Source organism: Anthonomus grandis, chromosome 19 (genome assembly GCF_022605725.1).
Source record: "Anthonomus grandis grandis chromosome 19, icAntGran1.3, whole genome shotgun sequence".
NCBI classification, from domain to species: domain Eukaryota; kingdom Metazoa; phylum Arthropoda; class Insecta; order Coleoptera; family Curculionidae; genus Anthonomus; species Anthonomus grandis.
In genome coordinates this window covers 7,430,812-7,450,547 of record NC_065564.1, presented here as the reverse complement: position 1 = coordinate 7,450,547, position 19,736 = coordinate 7,430,812, and the positions used below count along the sequence as shown (strand labels likewise).

At 34.4% G+C, this 19,736-nt stretch overlaps 1 protein-coding gene across 14 annotated transcripts in view; it reads right to left on the bottom strand.

The window, feature by feature from the left end:
• Positions 1–19,736, bottom strand: part of LOC126747571 (prolow-density lipoprotein receptor-related protein 1) — a 236,401-nt gene that overhangs the window by 121,699 nt on the left and 94,966 nt on the right. For all 14 annotated transcript variants that reach the window (XR_007664241.1, XR_007664238.1, XR_007664239.1 and 11 more), the window contains exons 32-38: positions 17,146–17,308; positions 16,465–16,663; positions 12,561–12,815; positions 3,686–3,828; positions 3,475–3,578; positions 3,181–3,294; positions 47–337 (exon numbers count right to left, since the gene is read on the bottom strand). Coding sequence is in view for 3 of the 14 variants with exons in the window: in XM_050456310.1 (XP_050312267.1) it covers positions 47–337; positions 3,181–3,294; positions 3,475–3,578; positions 3,686–3,828; positions 12,561–12,815; positions 16,465–16,663; positions 17,146–17,308 (1,269 nt within the window). In the remaining 11 variants the exon portion in view is untranslated. The remainder of the gene's footprint in view (positions 1–46; positions 338–3,180; positions 3,295–3,474; positions 3,579–3,685; positions 3,829–12,560; positions 12,816–16,464; positions 16,664–17,145; positions 17,309–19,736) is intronic.

Sequence of the window (19,736 nt, the reverse complement as noted above, 5' to 3'; positions counted from 1 at the left end):
ATTTATTTATTAATTACTAATTAAAAGCCAATAAGCTGAATTTTACCTGACAATGTCCCCCCTTAAGGAGACGAAAAACTGTCCGGTATATTTATCCGCCCTGATGACCGCGTGCAAGATCCAATCGGTCCAATAAATGAAATCGCCGTAAACAGCGAGCGCGAACGGGTGTTGGGGCGTCACTTTGGCCAACACGACCCTCTTGGTACCGTCGTACTCGCACCGCTCGATTTTGTCCAATCGCGCGTCGCCCCAGTACAACTTTTGCGCCTTATGGTCCAACGTGATCCCATTGGGCATCCTGATGTCGGTCGAGATTATCGCTTGTCTGTTGTACCTGAGCGAGAAAGCAGCTAATTAAAAAAAGAAAAGACATTTATTTAAACCCTTAGAACATTGGGTTTCGGTCCTTTTATTACCCAAGCAACACACGGTAGTTGACTAAACGTGTATTTTTGGTTTACGCCAGATGTACATTTTCGGTTACATTTCAGCAAATTTTTAAAAAACTAGGTTTTCTTGCGCAACTCATAGTTTGAGGTAATGTGGTTCATAACTTGGTTTCTACTGTTTCTATTTATTTCGTTTGTCTTTTAAAAGATGCTAGGAAACCTTTTTAACGTTTTAGTAAAAAAACTAAAAAAATCCATGCAAAAAGAGAGTGTTTATTCAAATTTCTGAAAAATTAAGTTTTTTTGCATGTTTCATAATTTGAAGTAACTTGGCACATAACTTGGTTTCTACTGCCTATATTTACTTAATTTTTATTTTAAAAGTTACTCGGAGTAATTTCTGACGTTTTGTTAAGGAAATGAAGAAAATCTATGCCATAGAATTTTTTTTATTTAAATTTTTGGAAATCAGTTTTTTTAACGAATCAGTTTTTTTAACGAACTCGAATTCTAATGCTTTGATTTGTTTAATTTTTGTTATAAAAGATACTTGGAACCTGCCTATTGTTTTGTTAAAGGAATTAAAAAAATCTATGAAAAAGAAGAATTTTTATTCAAATTTTTGAAAAATTGAGCTTTCTTGCATAATTCATAATCTAAGGTAACTTGGCTCATAACTTTGTTTCTACTGTTTTGATTTCCTTCATTTTTGTTTCAAAAGACGGTCAGAATCATTCTTAATGTTCTTTTAAGAGAATGACAAAAATCCGTCCAAAAGAAAAAATGTTATTCAAATTTTTCAAAAAAAATCGGTACACATGATATGAATCGCCTTACATAATTCATAATTTAAAATAACTTGACTAATACTGCTTCGATTTGCTTCATTTTTGTTTTAAACGATGCTTGGAAGCCTTCGTAACGTTTTTAAAAAAATTCAAGAAAATTGATGCAGTAGATTTTTTTTATTCAAATTTTGAAAATCAGATTATTTTTTATTGCCAAAGTTTACAGTTTTAGGTAACTTGGTTCATAACTAGGTTTCTGCTACTTCGATTTGCTTCATTCTTGTTTTAAAAGATGCCTGGATACCTTCTTAACCTTTGTTGAAGAATTCAACAAAATACATTAAGTAGTTTTTTTTTAAATTAGAATTTAAATATCAGGTCTCTTTTTTGTAAGATTTTATACAGTTTCGAGTATCTTGGTTCATAACTCGGATTCTACTGCTTCAATTTATCTCATTTTTATTTTAAACGATGCTTGGAAGCCTTCCTAACGTTTTGTTAAAAAATTCAACAAAATTGATGCAGTAGATTTTTTTTATTCAAATTTTGAAAATCAGATTATTTTTTATTGTCAAAGTTTACAGTTTTAGGTAACTTGGTTCATAACTCGGTTTCTGCTACTTCGATTTGCTTCATTCTTGTTTTAGAAGATGCCTGGAAACTTTCTTAACCTTTTGTTGAAGAATTAAACAAAATCCATTAAGTAGTTTTTTTTTTAATTAGAATTTAAATATCAGGTCTCTTTTTTGTAAGATTTTATACAGTTTCGAGTATCTTGGTTCATAACTCGGATTCTACTGCTGCAATTTACCTCATTTTTATTTTAAACGATGCTTGGAAGCCTTCCTAACGTTTTGTTAAAAAATTCAACAAAATTGATGCAGTAGATTTTTTTATTCAAATTTTGAAAATCAGATTATTTTTTATTGTCAAAGTTTACAGTTTTAGGTAACTTGGTTCATAACTCGGTTTCTGCTACTTCGATTTGCTTCATTCTTGTTTTAAAAGATGCCTGGATACCTTCTTAACCTTTTGTTGAAGAATTCAACAAAATACATTAAGTAGATTTTTTTTAAATTAAAATTTGAAAATCAGGTTTCTTTTTTGTATTATTTTTTATACAGTTTCGAGAATCTTGGTTCATAACTCGGATTCTACTGCTGCAATTTACCGCATTTTTATTTTAAAAGATGCTTGGAAGCCTTCTTAACATTTTGTTAAAAAATTCAACAAAATTGACGCAGTACATGTTTTTTTATTTAAATTTTGAAAACCGGATTATATTTTCTTGTAAAATTTTACAGTTTTAGGTAACTTGGGTCATAATTCGGTTTCTACTACTTCGACTTGCTTCATTCTTGTTTTAAAACATGCCTGGAAACTCTCTTAACATTTTATTGAAGAATTCATTAAAATCCTTGCAGTAGATTTTTTTAAATTAAAATTTGAAAATTTGGTTTTTTTTCATTGTGAAATTTTAGATAATTTTGGGTAACTTGATTCGTAACTCGGTTCCTACTGCTTGGAAACCTTTGTTTGATGTTTTGAATCTGACGATGGATTAGACGTTCGAAACGTTGCGATAGCCTAAAGATTCACCCTGTTCTAGCCACTTAGATTGACCTCTAATGTCACACATTGCATGCAATTTTCGTCTCTAAATTTTAAACATTCTTGAGGATAACTCGAGAACTATTTGAGGCACTTTAACGAAAGTTGTACTGAAAGCATAACATTTTCTAAACAATTTCATATATTAAGGATTCCTCTAGGGTAAAAACTTAAGGAGTTTAAGGCATTTTTGTTGGTCAAGGTCCAAAAGCACAAAGTTTTCCAATATCCATACACTTTTGAGCATATCTCCCCACATATTTAAGATACTGCCAAAAAATCTTTCAGGCCAATCAGAGACATAACCTGAAGATGGATTTGACGTGCGAAACGTCATGTTTGTGTCAAATAAAACCACGCAAATAGCGCGTATTTATTTGGCCACTTACCCATTAAGAAAGGCCCTCTCGATGGTCGGCTGATGGGGGTTCCAGTTGGTCCAAAACACCGTCTGCCCACAAGAATCCACCGCTATACCTCGGGGTTTGTCTTGAGGTCTCAACCTTGACATTTTCACAATTTAATAATAATTATAATTTTCACAATTTATAAGTAATAAAATAGTGTTTTACAGCTCGTCAAACTTGAAATTTGTAATTTTAATAACATTTTTATTGACGATTGATTTGTTTATTAAAATTGATATTAATACTTGTTTGAATAAATTAAAACATTAAATTTACCTCACGATACTCTCCACTTGCGAGGCGTTAGTCAGAGACTCCGTCAAATTAACGCGATTAATCGTGGCAACGTTGTTACAAGTCCAATAGAGGGCGTGGCCGACCTAAAGAGTATTCAAGAAAATATATACAGGGTGTTTTCTCTTTAGGAATATTCAGAAACTAAGTGAAATTTGGCTAAAGTGTAATGGTATAATTGAAATATTCTTACTTGTTCGTAGGCTAAGCCCTCGACCGCCCCCTGTTGGTCCACGATGATCCGATGGTCGGACCCGTTGAAGAAAACCGCATTTATCGAGCCCCGCTGTATGTCCGAGTAGAACAGTCTCTTGTGTCTGTAGCTGAAGCTGAGACCTGCATTAAATCAATAAAAAAAATTATTTAGAAATCTGGCATCGTCGGTTAAACGCTGTACACTAGACGGGGCTTCGGTCAGTCCCAATTTTTTTCAGTCTTTTTATAGTGTCGCAAAATCTTCTTATTAGTTTCTGAATTACCCAGATAACGCAGGACATGCCATAAACATAACATTCAACCCAAGCAACACTTCATAATAATATCGTTACATTTTTTTTTAAATTTGCTAATCAACTTGGTCCTGTTACGACAAGAATGAATTTCTTATTAGTTATTAAAAGTCTTTCACAATTTGAGATGCACCTAGATGCGTAAGCACCTGTGTGTGCATAAAATAAAGTATATAAAACAAAATTACTGAACCTATAACTAACTTACAGCCAAAATCAACTTAACTTGACCTACACTATCAATAGCAGTCCCAAAAAGGAACAAAAAATGAAAAAACCATATAACCATCATAAAAAAAATATCTTTAAAAATATAAATTCCCTACAGCCTTTACTAAATTGTTTAATATTGTGAACAACTCTCACACTACTTGGGAGAATGTTATAAAATTCAGGAGCCACGTATCCTAAAAATCTGTGCCCTATTGTTTTTTTAATAGTTGGAATCTTTAAATGCCTTTTTACATAATTCGTGGTAGCATAAAAGTGATTAACATATTTTTTTAAGATTATTTGATTTATGTGTGTAAATATACAGGGTGTAAATAAATAGATGCGAAAAAATTCAGGGGCTGATTCTTGGTTAAATTTTAAGAAAAAAAACTTTATATGAACGTATGTCCTAAAAGTCATAACTTTTGAGATACCTGGTGGTAAAGATTGAAGAAAAATATATGTTTTTTTAGTAATATTTGGTATGCATTAAAGGGCATTTTCTGAGGCTCATTAATTTTTTTTATTTGTATCAGTGACGTTCGCGCAAGGTTTAAAGTAAATATTTTTGATGAAAAATATGGTACACCACTGTTTACTTAACCTTTTAACCTTTTTGTTTTTTACTTAACCTTTCAAATAATGTATTAACCTGTTAAATGTCTGCTGATGATTGTTGGTTGATTGTCAGTCCTTACTTCCTAAGTAGAAACTTTTTTGTGCAATTTTGATCCATTTCATTAAAATGGCAAATTATGAAAGTGCAGAAATGACCGATATGCATTTTGGGGTCTAAAAGAGTGATGTAAATCCTTTTAAGTTACAGAATTCGGTCACTTAGGGCTTTAAATTTAAATTAATAGCATTATTAATTTTTTATACCGGGTGTTATCAGAAGTTAAATGTAACATATGGGAAATGTGCATGTTTTTTTTTCAGCAAAAACTACTGCATTTAATACGCTTTCCAATGATATACTTACTTTTGTAATAGCTATTTGTTGTCACAGCAATATCATGGGCAAAAGAAAGAAAACCACAAAAATTGAAAATTTTCAAACTTTATATTTCTTGCTCTTTTGAGCACCAATGCGGTGAGTAGGAGACCGGGGTTGGTTGTTACAGGGGCTGGTTGTTAAACTTAGTTTAAATCGCGCGCCAACATCGATGCAGCGCCATCACATCAATTGTCAATTCGTTGTGCAGCGGTAAACCGACCAGTGTAGTTCTGCTGTTCCATTGCTCATATTTATTCGATAAATGCAGTGTATGTGTTTTCTAACCTTAAAAGCAATTATTAGTTTACCGCGAATTTATTTTATCATTTTTCCTGTGTAAGTGGAATTGATTTGCTATATCGTAAGAAAATACATCTAAATGTAAGTAATATTAAGGTCCGGTCATTTCTTCTGATTAATAATAAGGTTAGGTTTGAGATGCTTCGTTTGCTAAAATATACGAACGGGATTGGTTGTTACATCGTCAACTGGGTAATTTGTTACATTGTAACAACCAACCCCGAATTTGGTTCAACTACAATTCTTTGACGTTTTTATCTTGTTTGATAGGCGATAATATGAGAAACTTCAAAAGAAAAAGCGAAAGGGGACGTCTACCACTAGACACCTTTCGTAGTGCTGCAAAAGAAGTATTGGAAAATAGAAGATCTCTTAGGACGGTTGCTGAACAATATGGTGTAAATTTCATGACCCTGCAGAGATATTGCAAAAAAATTAAAAATAAAGGTAAGTTTACTTTTACAGTTTGTTTAAACACCGTCAGGATGAGATTTTTTTAAATTTATAGAGCTAAATGATCCGGATCCTACCGGTTGGCTATACAAGGAACCGTCAAATTTTATCTGATGCGATGGAAGCTGATCTAGAGAAGTACTTAATAGAGTGTTCTAAAATGTATTTTGGTCTGTCAACCAAAGAAGTTCGAAGATTGGGATTTGAATTGGCTATTAAGAACAACGTTGAAGTTCGTCAAGCTTGGCATGAAAACTCAATGGCCTCAGGAGACTGGTTATCTGGATTTCTTAAGCGTCATCTTTGCGGACTCCCAAAGCAACCAGTCTGAGCAGAGCAACGAGCTTCAATCGGGAAACTGTATACAGATTTTTTGATCTATTGGAGGAAGTCATGGATAGGTACAAATTTGAATGCCAAGATATTTACAACGTAGATGAGACGAGGATTACTACGGTCCAAAAACCAGACAGAATAATAGCGAATAAAGGTGCAAAACAAGTGGGGAGTGTGACTTCTGCCGAAAGAGGTGCTTTAGTTACAATAGCCCTGGCTGTAAGTGCTAGTGGAAATACAGTTCCTCCAATATTTGTTTTCCCTAGAAAAAATTATAAAAGTTATTTTGTTGCAAATGGCCCAAGCGGATGTATTGGAACTGCAAACAAATCAGGCTGGATGATCCAAGAGGACTTCGTCAAATTTCTTGAACATTTCATAAAGCATACAAGGTGTTGAAAAGAACGACCAGTATTGTTAATCCTAGACAATCACGACTCACATCTTTCAATTAGAGGAATAGATATTTGTAGGCAAAATGGTGTTATAATTTTATCTCTACCTCCACACTGTTCCCATAAACTTCAGCCCTTAGACAAGTCCGCCTATGGCCCACTGAAGAAATATGTTAATAGTTTGTGCGACTCCTGGTTAAGAAACAATCCCTGCAAAACCATGTCAATCTACGACATACCTGGTATTGTGCGTGATGCTCTACCATTAGCAGCGACACCAAAGAATATTCAGTCAGGTTTTCGAGTTGCAGGAATATATCCATTGAATAGGCACATCTTTAATGATGATGAATTCCTCTCTAGTTTTGTAACTGATTGCCCTGATCCTGTCATTATCCAAGAAAATGATAATAATCCTCCCGGAAATGAAGAAACTGTTATAGAGAAGCCAATAAGTAATATTCAAACCTCCAGAGATGGCTTAAAAACGCCTGACCCTAAGGAATTTGAAGTTGTTGCCGTTTCAAAATCCCCTACTACTTCAAATATCCCGCCGTCTTTTGCCCCTAATTCCAAACCTAACATCCTCCAAATACCAACTAGAGTTGAGTCGCCGAAGCCTGGTTCTTCACATGATATATCGCCGAAGCCTGGTTATTCACGTGATATATCGCCGAGGCCTGATTGTCCACGGGATACCAAAAGTAATACGCTCTATTTTAGCCCTTCAGATATACGTCCATTTCCAAAGGCTGGAATTCGTAAAACTAATTTCAGAGGTCGTAAACGGCGCAAAGCCGCTATCCTAACCGATACTCCGAACAAAACAGAACTTGAATTGGAACAAGAAAAACGAAATGCCCGAAAAAAGAAACAAGAGTTAAAAATTATCAGAGTTAAGAAGAATCTTACAGGAAACACAAAAGGAAAACAAATAAAAAAGTGTAAAAAACCTGCTGAAGGCGAATCGAGTGGTGATGAGGATGACCCCTTTTGCTTGGTTTGCTTTGGACTTTATTCAAAATCAAAGCCGGCTGAAGAATGGATCAGATGTACCAAATGTCACCAATGGGCTCATAGTCTCTGTGTAGATGCCGATTTGTTCTTTGTATGTATCAACTGTGACTCAGATGACGATGCTTAATGGTGTAACAACCAACCCGAAGGATATAACAACCAACCCCGTTATTGGGGGTTGGTTGTTACATTTGTCATTACTTGTTATAACCATTGACAGTTTATTTTGCGTTTGATATATATATTTATTTTGCATTATTTGTTAGTTACAGAAAAGTATAAGCTAAATAAAACTATTATAAGATGTTCATAAAGTTTCAATAAAATAAAATTACAAGTATTTTTCTTCAAATTGTAACAACCAATCCCCGTCACCCCTACTTGAAGATTTATCTTCCCTAACACAACAACTCCACGAATTACCATTAGAGAAGCCCTAAACAACTAACATATCGCGATATTCATTCTTTAAGAAAAAAGGCAGGTTTTCCTTCTTTTGTAAATGGCAATGAATCCGCAAAAGAAGGAAATTCACAAACCATGTATTACTTGATTTTAAAACAAAAGCATAGATATTTACAATTTGACAAGAACTGTCATTAAGTTTTCACTTCGACTTAAAGCATCTCATCTTATTTATTTACGGTGTCGCAAATGGAAACTCGCGGGAGGCAGCAAGGGAGTATGCGCTTCGTTTTCCTAATAGACGTCAACCCCAAAGAAGTACATTTGCAGAAGTTTTCAGACGCTGTGGGGAAACTGGTAACTTTCAAGGTTGCATTAAGTATTCATCATTCCACTGTACATAGAGTTCTTAAAAAAATAATTTGCATCCGTTTCATTTGAAAAAAGTCCAGGATTTATTGCCAGTGAGATGAGGCTTCAATTCTGTAGGTGGTACTTAAATAAGTTGCAAGAGTGGGGAACAGATCAAAGTATATATCTATGGACAGATGAAGTAACATTTACAAGAGCCGGAATGAGATAAGGGTCAACGTATGGATAGGATTAATGAGAGGTCGCCTTTTCGGGCCTGTAATACTTCCTAATCGGCTCAATTCCAATGAGTTTTCAAATTTATTAAATAATGACCTTGTTGACTTTCTGGAAGAAATCCCCTTAAGCGCTAGACAGGAACTTTGGTTTCAAATGGACGGATGCCCAGCCCTACACAATGCTTTGGGGAGAAATGGATCAGAAGATACGGTCCGGTAAGATGGCCGCCCAGAAGCCCTGACCTTGCGCCCCTTGACTTTTATCTCTGGGGCACATTAAAATCTAATGTTTATAGTATTAACATTAATACTCGAGACAAACTAATTAATCGAATTAGTGTGTGTTGCGATGAAATGCGACAAAAACGCGTTGAACTTGAACGGGTTGTTGATAGTGTCAGAAGAAGATGCATCAAATGTACTGAACAAGAAGGAAGACATATTGAACAATTGTTATAATTTTAGGTTTGTTTAATGAAATTTTAATTTTTTAATTTTTGTCAATCAAGAAATTGAAATTTTTCCAATTTTTGTGGTATATTGCTGTGAAAACAAATAGCTATCACAAAAGTAAGTATATCATTGGAAAGCATATTAAATGCAGTAGTTTTTGCTGAAAAAAAAACATGTCCCTATTTACCAAATTTTAGAAAAACGACAACGTAGAAGATACCACTAATTTTGCACATTTCCCAAATGTTACATTTAACTTCTGATCACACCCGGTATAAAAAATTACTCAAAAACTTAAATATACCCATCTTATAGCAAATTTAATTCTCTTTCAGATGGTATATCTAAATTTTATGTGATGGTAAGAAATAACGGAGATTAGCAAACTAGCAGGCTCTTCATTGATGCAGCACCTAGGCATTTACATATGCCGGTTGGTTCAAGCCGTACCGGCTGTTCTGCAGATCCTAGTCTAGCAAAGGAGTCCGCTCTCTCGTTTCCAGAATGGGTTGAGTGACCATGGCCCCACTGCAGCCCACCTTTACCAATTCCTCAGATTGATACGACAGTATAGCGGGGTCTGCAGTTTAGCATTTCCTTTCTTATTTCAACACGGCAAAAATTTCAATTTGGAAGACAGCAGCATGGTCCCCCATGCGAGTATGCTCTGCTGATATGTGGCATTCCACCATTTCTTCTTCAAAGTTCTGCCTCTGCTCCATTATTCATTCTGGAGCCATCTGTATACCAGACTGTCCCCTTATTTAGCAGTGTAGGCTCATTGGAGTGATGCCCATCTTCTCTGCCTGCAATGTGGGTCACAAAACCCTTGTAATCCACAGTCTCGGGTGCCACACAGTCATTGCCCACCAGACGGCGAGGGCAGTCCTGTACGGCCTGTGACCAAATTTTTGCATGACCAGTCTCACCAGCCCGTAGTTCACCAAGGACATGTAGCCTATGTGCAGTCCTCGTTGCCTCGAATTATACCACCAGATCCAATGGCGGAAGACTCAACAGAGTTTCTAGCGCTCTGGTTGGTGCCATTCGCATGGAACTCGTTATGCTGAGAGATGCAAGGAGCTAGACTTTATCCAGATGGCCACCAAACCGCACCAAATGCCAGAAGGTTTGATAATAGATTAATACATCCAGTGAGAGATCTTAGGGGACAGACTCCAGGTGTTGTCGAAAGCCCTTCTGCAAGTAGCCTTCCTAATTGTGGTGTCTATTGATCGTATTAGAAGAGTTTGGAATTTAATGTGATTCCAAGAAATCAAAGTGTCCTGAGGTAATGCAACTGCACTCTATCCGAGACACAGCAGCTGGTGTGCCAAGGTTACGTTTTTTCGTGAATAGTAGAAGCAATACTTTTTAGGAATTGATCATGAGACCCACAAAGAGGCACCATTTGACTACTATACGGAGAGCCCTGCAATGTGGCAAGGTTTACCAGGTCAACAGTGTAGGCCTGTGTATATAGGCCCGCCTTGTCGACATATTCGATCAAGCTGTCGACCATTAGGCACCACGAGATTGGGGATAATATTCCTCAATTTGGGCAGCCCCTAGCCGCCACCGTTTTGACAACCTTGCTGTTGAGCTGAGCAGATACGCAACGATACGCGATAACGCTGCGATAGCATGGCCTCTATCCAACTCACCAAACAGGGTTCTAAGCTATGGCACTCGAATGTTTGGCAGATTACTTTGAAAGAGGTGTTATCAAAGGCCCTTTAATATCTATGAACGCACCCAGGTAGATCCTACCATTACCTATAGCACCCTCCACCATTCTCACGAGGTGGTGAACCAGGTCCTTTTCTATATCGCTTCTTTGGATTTAGGCTTAGGCACAACTAGCTGCATTATATTTTATCTTGCTTTGTTTTTTTCACATCGTTTCCATGTATCATAATCTCGGAAAGCCAAAGAGGTAAAAAAAATTTTTGTACGTGGTTACAGTGAAATATTAAACATTGGCCTGTAAAAGTTCTACTTCGAGTGTTAGAAATGACACTGCACGGGTCCTGTGCACGTAGTTCTCAAAATTCTGTAGTAAATTTCAGGTATTATTATGTTGTCTGTATCTATCTTAGTACTTACAAAGTATTCAATTCCTTGAGAGTTTTAGTTCTCCTATACTTTACAAGCTACGCCTTTCGCCTTGTTCTCAAAATGATACTTAAACTACAGGTAATACCATCGCTTAACTTCTCTATTTTATAGCCCGTAATTGTTGGTCTTTTAGCTTGATCGTAATTTTACTTAGAACTACGAAAATTTCGCGAGGTACACATTTTTAATATATTTTCCCTCAATATTTAAATTAAAAGAAACGCTTAAAAACAAAAGCACAGGGCGACAGAAAGCGGCAATCTATATTTTATTGCAAACTGCACCAAACTTATCCACTGAATTTTTTAATAAAAATATTCGTGTACCTGATAGCAGCAATTGAATTCCCACCCGGAATGTATAATTTATTTTCGGTAAAAATGTACTTATCAAGTTTAAAAAAAAACGATCTTTAATTGAATAAATAAAAATTGTATTTATAAAATTCTAATATCTAGAATTAAAATTTCACATACACATCGATAATAAGACGGTCTGGAAAATCAATGCTGGATGAAGTGTTCTGCTTAGAACAAGGCAAATTATTATAGAGTTCAAGAGGCAAAGAGATAAATTCTTCAAAGAGTTCTGTCAAATTAGTAGATTGGTAGATGATGTAGGCGTCCGTATATTAGTCCTTTGTCGGTATTCCGTTTTGACTGTTTTTATTTTAAGTATTTTATGCGTTCCAGGTACGTTAATTATTGTAACATAATTACAAATTTATATTTTATTTTGTATCGTCTTTTTAGCTGCCATTTGATGAATTAATTAATTAATTAAATTAATAAAATTGCATTTCAGTAACTGTCCTTTTTATTTTGTTCTTGAGCATTTGAAAAGCTTCAGCATGAACTCAAAATTAGGAGTATTTCTGAACGAGATGAGTAATGTAGAGACATAAGATTCATAACATTCTGGCTTATATCTGGCAAATTTATTGAAATTAAGTATGAAATTGTTAGTGACAGTGACAGAAATTTTTGAATGCACTAAGAAGCATAATGCAATCAAACGCATGAAAATGGGACACCCGATAGATAAAAGTATTATAATTTTATTGAATTTTGTAAAATGTATTGTATTTTATATGTAGCAATTTTTTTATGCTAAATAAAGAGTATTATTATTATTATAACAGTTAGTTCTATTTTCATTCGGTAATTAAGAAACTCATAAAGATTTCAAGATTTCGCAACACTTTGAAATTATATAGAATAACCAACAGACTTTTTCCGGACTGCAGTATACGTAACACTACAGCCCAATAAACCGCACTTACCGATGGCGTTCTTCAAAAAGCTGCTGTTCTTGATACTGGGATACGGCGAGTTCATCAGATTCTTCTCGCCCAACATGAAGATCGAGTCCAGACTGACCACTTTCGAGAACATGATGAAACTGTCGTACGGGATGCAACTTTTCCCGTTTTTCGTGTCTAACATGCCGTGCGAACAGACGCATTGAGCGTGGGTGCCGTTGTACAGGCACAACTGCTCGCAGCCTCCGTTGTTTTTGCCGCACGGGTTTTCTCCACCTGCCGGATAATTCAGGAACTAATTAGTGTAATTTCAAGGAAGTTTCACTCGAAGTTAGAGCGATTTATTGCGGACAATTTGATGTATTGGCGGTTTTTGTAGGTTAAAAACTTTGGGAGTTAGAAGCACTTTTGTCATCCGTGAATTTTTAAGCATAACTCCTAAAGCACTAAAGGTATTGTAAGTTCTTGTACGACAATAAGAAGTGATGTCTGAAGATGGATTTGACGTTCGAAACGTTGAAATTCGGAGAGTAATGCAGAAATTAAAAGATGATATAGAAAATCTGGTCTCATATATTTATCTCTGTCTCAGTCTGACATATTGCATAAGTGGGTAATAAAATAATGTTGTCTTGCTTACATGGGATAAACTATACTAGACAAACATAATTTCCAGAGAATCCAGAGTATAATTCAGAAATAACAAAATGATATAGAAAAAAATACAAAATCTGGTCTCATATTTATATCCCTATCTCAGTCTGACATATTGCAGAAGTGGGTAATAAAATGCTGTTGTCTCGCTCATATTGGGTAAACTATGCGAGAAAAACACAATTTCCAAAATATCCAACCAGGATTCTGCGTTCTACCATGTGTTAAAGTAATTTAGGTTGAGCTCTAATTGTAAACAATTTTTCTTTCACATTTTTCAAGATAATTTAAAAACTATTCAAGGGAATTTAATGAAAGTTTCACTTGAAGTTTTAGTGATCTTTGATGAACAATTTCATATATTAATGATTCCTGTGGATAAAAGACTTTGGGAGTTAGAAGGACTTTTGTCAGCCAAGGTCCAAATTCCACCAAATTTTGAAATTAGTATAATATTTTTTAGCATAACTCCTCGGATATTTGCGATATTTAAAAAACAAATTACGTTAATCAAAACTAATGTCTGATGATGAATTGGACGTGCGAAACGTTGAGGTAGCTTAAGAATTCACTTTGTTAAAGCTACATGTATCGAGCTTAAATCGCAGTCAATTTTTTTGTTTAATTTCACACATTTTTCAGGATAATTTAAAAACTATTAAAGGTAGTTTAATGAAAATGGTACGCAAAGTTAAAGTGATCTTTGGTGAACAATTTCATATATTAATGATTCCTGTAGATTAAAAAGTATAGGAGGTAGAGGCACTTTTGTCAGCCAAGGTCCAAATTCCATCAGATTTAAGCTTTTTAGAAAAATAAACAAATTTTAATGTCTATACCTTTTTGAGCATATTCCCTAGTAAATTTGCCATTACTAAGTAAGTTCTTCCATTCTCTAATGGATGTTTCGGCCCTAATTTTTACCAGGGCCAGTAACCTGCACTACATCATACATAGAACTCCTGTTTGTTACCTACGGTTCCTTGCCGAAACGTTCATTTGCATTTAGAATGTTGTAAACAAAGAAGTTTTTCAAATTTATTAGGACATATGGGGTTTTTGTTAGCAAAGGTCCTCAGATTTTGAGCTTTTAAGAATAAATTACATTTTACACGTTTTTGAGTAAAATCTTTCTTAATTTTTAAGATGGTTTCAAAAACCTTTTACAGCAATCAGAAGAAAGGTCTGATGAAGGATTTGATGTTCGAAACGTTGAGATAGCTTAAGAATTAACTATATTATAGCCATTTAGGTTGAGTTCTAATTTCACGCAATTTTCGTCACTACATTTCAAACATTTTTGAGAATAATTTAAGAACTTTTTGAGGTACTTTAATGAAAGTTTTACTTAAAGTCAGTGTGATCTTTGCTGAACAATTTCATATGCTAACAACTCCTGTAGATTGAAAACTTTCAGAGTTAGAACCACTTTTGTTATCCAAGGTCCAAAAGTCAACCGATTTGAGCTTTTTAGAAAAAAAATCTAGCAATATTCATACATATTTAAGCATAACACCTCGGATATTTTCATAAATCTTTTACGCCAATCAGAAGCAATGTTTGATGATGGATTTGATGTTCGAAACGTTGGAATAGCTTAAGAATTCGCTATGTTATAGTTATTTAGGTTGAGCTGTAATTGCATGCAATTTTCCTCTTCAAGGTTTAAACATTTTTGAGGATAATTTGGGAACTATTTGAGGTACTCTAATGAAAATTTCACTCAAAGTTAGTGTGATCTTTACTGAACAATTTCATATGCTAACGATTCTTGCAGATTAAAAACTTTCAGAGTTAGAACCACTTTTGTCATCCAAGGTTCAAAAGTCAACCGATTTGAGCTTTGTACAAAATAAAATAATTCTTGCAATATGGTTACATATTTAACCATACCTCCTCGGGCTTTCGACATATTTTCATAATTCTTTTACACCAATCAGAACCAATGTCTGATGATAAATTTATCGTTCGAAACGTTGAGATAGCTTAAGGATTCAGTGTATTATAGCCATTTAGGATAAGCTATAATTTCAAGCAATTTTCGTCACTACATTTTAAACATTTTTGAGGATAATTTAAGAACTATTTGAGGTACTTTAATAAAGGTTTCACTCAAAGTTAGTGTGATCTTTACTAAATAATTTCATATATTAACGACTGCTGTAGATTGAAAACTTTGAAAGCTAGAACCCTTTTTGTCAGCCAATGTCTAAATTCCGCCAGATTTAAGCTTTTTAAAAAAATAATCAAATTACGCAATATCCATACTTTCTTGAGCATATTCCCTAGTAAGTTTAAATTTGCCATTACTAAATAAGTTTTTTCATTATTTAACGAACGTTTCAGTCCTAATTTGTGCCGTCTTCACGACAAGCAACGTTAGAACTTTCCTGCCCAATTGGAGGTTGGTGGCCCTGAAGATGGTGCCTGCAAGTGGTGCCGAAACGTTCGTTTGCATTAATAATTCCGCAATCAAAAGGTCTGATGATGGATTTAATGTTGGAAACGTTGAAATAACTTAAGGATTCACTGTATTATAACCATTTAGGTTGAACTCTAATTTCAAGCAATTTTCGTCCCTACATTTTAAACAGTTTTGAAGATAATTTAAGAACTATTTGAGGTACTTCAATGAAAGTTTTACTCAAAGTTAGTGTGGTCTTTGCTAAACAATTTCATATATTAACAACTGCTGTAGATTGAGAACTTTGAAAATCAGAACCATTTTTGTCATCCAAGGTCCATTAGTCAACCGATTTGAGCTTTGTACAAAAAACAATAATTCTTGCAATATTTATACATATTTAAGCATAACTCCTCGGACTTTTGACATATTTTCATAAATCTTTTACGCCAATCAGAAGCAATGTTTGATGATGGATTTGATGTTCGAAACGTTGAAATAACTTAAGGATTCACTGTATTATAGCCATTTAGGTTAAGCTCTAATTTCAAGCAATTTTCGTCCCTACATTTTACACATTTTTGAGTATAATTTAAGAACTATCTGAGATATTTTAATGAAGTTTTTACTCAAACTTAGTGTGATCTTTACTGAAGAATTTCATATATTAACGACTCCTGTAGATTGAAAACTTTAGGTGTTAGAGGCATTTTTGTCTGTCAAGCTCCTAAGTTAAGAGATATGAACTCACTTAACACACTTTGAAGCATAACTCTTAAGCCACTTAACATAATTAAAAAATTCTTTTACGCCAATTAAAAGCAATATTTGAGGATGCATTTGACGTTTCGAAACGTTGCTACCTACTTTGTTTTTTCCGTGAATAAATCTGGATGTCGCTGAGCGAGTCTCCCAATCCTGCCTCCAAGACCGTAACGTCCGAGAAATTCGTCAGGGGAACTTTGGCGATCGAGCCGCCATCTTTGGTCGCGTCCAGCCAGTACAGGGTGTCCTCGAATATCGTCAGGCTGACCGGTTTATGCAGGGTGGTATTAGTCATAATCACCTGTAAAATCGCCATTTTTTTAAATAACTTCTTTGTATTATTGCAGTTGTGAGATAAGTTAATAAATCTTCTCTGCACTTCTATTTTGGTTAAGTTACGTAGTGCGTCCAGCATGTTTTGAACATAAAAGGTTCATCACCGGGGTTTTTGAAAAGAAATTACGTCATAGGGAAGGTCTATCGAAATGAATCTTAAAAAATTAAAACAATATTAACCATTCATTAATGATAAGTTAAAGCCTATATGAATCGCTTATTTTAGCTCACTGTATCTATAAAATCTAACGTCTTTATTTTTAATTATTAATTTAGAACAAGAACTCTTATCTTTTACCTTTCAAGTGATATTTTTAATGTTTAATATTTTTTTAAACCTTGTATTGCAGTGAGGTGTATTTTCTATTTTAGGTTTGATTATGCTTAAATCTATTGGACAATAATACATAAATAAAGTAAATTAATACACAAAACGTGGGTGCTTACCGAATGGTTACCTCCGTCGTATTTAATCCTTTCGATGGTCGAACCCACTAAATCGCAGAAGTAAATCAACTCATTCTTCGTGTCCAGAGCGATATCGGCGAACTTCTTCGGTTTGGCCAGTAGGGTGCGTCGGTTTCGACCGTCCAAAGTCGCAATTTCCAATCTAAAGCACATGAATAATAAGAAGAATGGTCTATTGTCTATGGACCATAAGGGAGTTTATTTATTCTTTCAAAAACTTGAATAAAATAGCTTCTAATGCACGGATCTCCATAATTTCTTCAATGAAGGGTGCAGAACATCCAAAGAACCTTTTAAAATAAAAATTCGAGTTGATCTGGGCGCTAAAATGAGAGTTATGGATCAAATTAAGTGAAGGGACAAAAAAAGCACCGAATACGTAAGATTCCCTGGTTTTTCCAATGGATTTGAAGTGAATGTCTTAAGGGTTATTGGCAATGTTGAACTTTTTAATGAGTTCTCTTCGAAATTAGTAATAATAAATAATAATAAATAATTTTATTGTTCCAATTAATTAAAACAATTTTGCAAATACAAAACAAATATATAAATGAAACAAATGGCCTTCATAGTCAGCTTCTCTCCAAAAGGAGAGGCTGCTAAAGCCATAGAAAAATTCTAAGCCGTACTTACATTTAGTTACCTAACCTAAGCCTAATAAAACCCAATACATTATTGAAAAGCTAGATGACTCGGTCCATTATGTTAAGCGGTACAGAGATAGTACATGGTAAAACTATTAAGCTCTGGTCAGAAAAAAAAAATTGTATGTATATAATATCTTATTTTCTCTGAAATGCATATAATCGCCCATAAAAACTCATTCACTGAGAAGCTGCTGTCTGATCCTTCTTTTGAAACAGGATAAAGATGTGTTAAAATGAGTAACTTGGAATTTATTTACGGTTGACGCTATGTTTTAAGAGAATCCTCTTTTAAAAAGTTCCTTATTGTGCTTGGGAATCGTAAGGCTGTACTTTTTACGCATATTTATATTATGAACATCAGTTCTGTAAACAATTTTCCTACTGAGATAGATAGAACACTGAAATTTAATGATGTTATAAAAACAGACATAACAAGCCGAGTGGAGTACACGCCTATTGAACATTGACAACCAGCTAAGTTTTTTAAGCTTAAGTTTAAGTAAGAATTGTTAAATAATTTGAACAAGAAAGTTGAGCAAATTACAACGGAAAATAAGGCACTAAAAGAGGAAAATAAAAGTCTAAAATATAGAGTGGAAAAAAATAGAAAAGAATCTGGAGTAGCATCTTAAGAAAGAAGAGGTGCAAGAACGAAGTTATAGTAATGGGACCCAATGTTGAAAAGTCAGAATATAATAAAAATTACAGCTGTGGATCAAATTACAAATATTACATCTTTGGTGAACAATTTCATATATTAACGATTCCCATAGATTAAAAAGTATCGGAATTAGAGGCACTTTTGTCAGCCAAGGTCCAAATTCCACTAGATTAAAGCTTTTTAGTAAGCTGCACTACAACAACATGCATGGAACTTTCCTGTTGGTCCCATGGTACCTAATGTTCCTGGCTCTGAAGATGTTAGCAAGTGGTACCGAAACGTTCGTTTGTAAATAAATTGTTCAAAAGAATTTAATAGGACATATGAATTTTTGTTAGCAAAGGTCCTCAGATCTGATCTGTTTTTAAGAATAAATTACATTTTACCCGTTTTTTAGTATCTTCTTTGATTTTTAAGATATTTCTAAAAACCTTCTACAGCAATCAGAAGCCATCTCTGATGATGAATTTAACACATCTTTTATTATACTAGAAACAAATAAACAATTTACTACAAAGGCTAAAAGACCGAACCGCAAAAACCGAACGTTAAATTAAAAACAGCAAACGGCACCGTCTGCTTTTTATCTAAATTAAGACGATATACAGGGTGTTTCAGAACTATGGGATCAAACTTCAAGGGGTTATTCAGTGCAACAGTAGAAAGCATTTGAGTATAGAGACCCATATCCGGAAAAGTGTCAGTACGGCACTACGGCCCTAAAACGCTTTAAAATTTAGAAAAACGATAAATTGCTTAAATAGGATTTAATCCATTTAATTTCGGCCTTTTGTACATGATGTCATCATAATTGTTCAAAATGTCAACGTCAATGTTTAAACATTTATAGCTGATGATTTTAAACAATTTATCGGCGCTTGTGTGTTATTATCTTTAAAAACAATAACAGACGAGCAGTTTATTGGCCTCCTAGGTCACCCGACTTAACGTCGCTAGATTTTTTCCTGTGGGGAAATGTAAAGTTTTTGGTCTACGAAACTCCAGTAGAAACAGACCAAGATTTAATTGGACGAATTATAGCAGCATTTGAAATCATTCAAAACAAATATCCGAAGTCGGCCGAAATCATGTGCGACATTTAAATCGATGTGTTTAGGTTGGAGGAAGACATTTTGAACATTAATTATGATAATACATTTACAAAAGGCAAAAATTAAATGTATTAAATCCTATTTAGGTAATTAATCGTCTTTTGAAATTTTAAAGCGTCTTAGTGGCGTATAGTGACCATTTTCCGAACA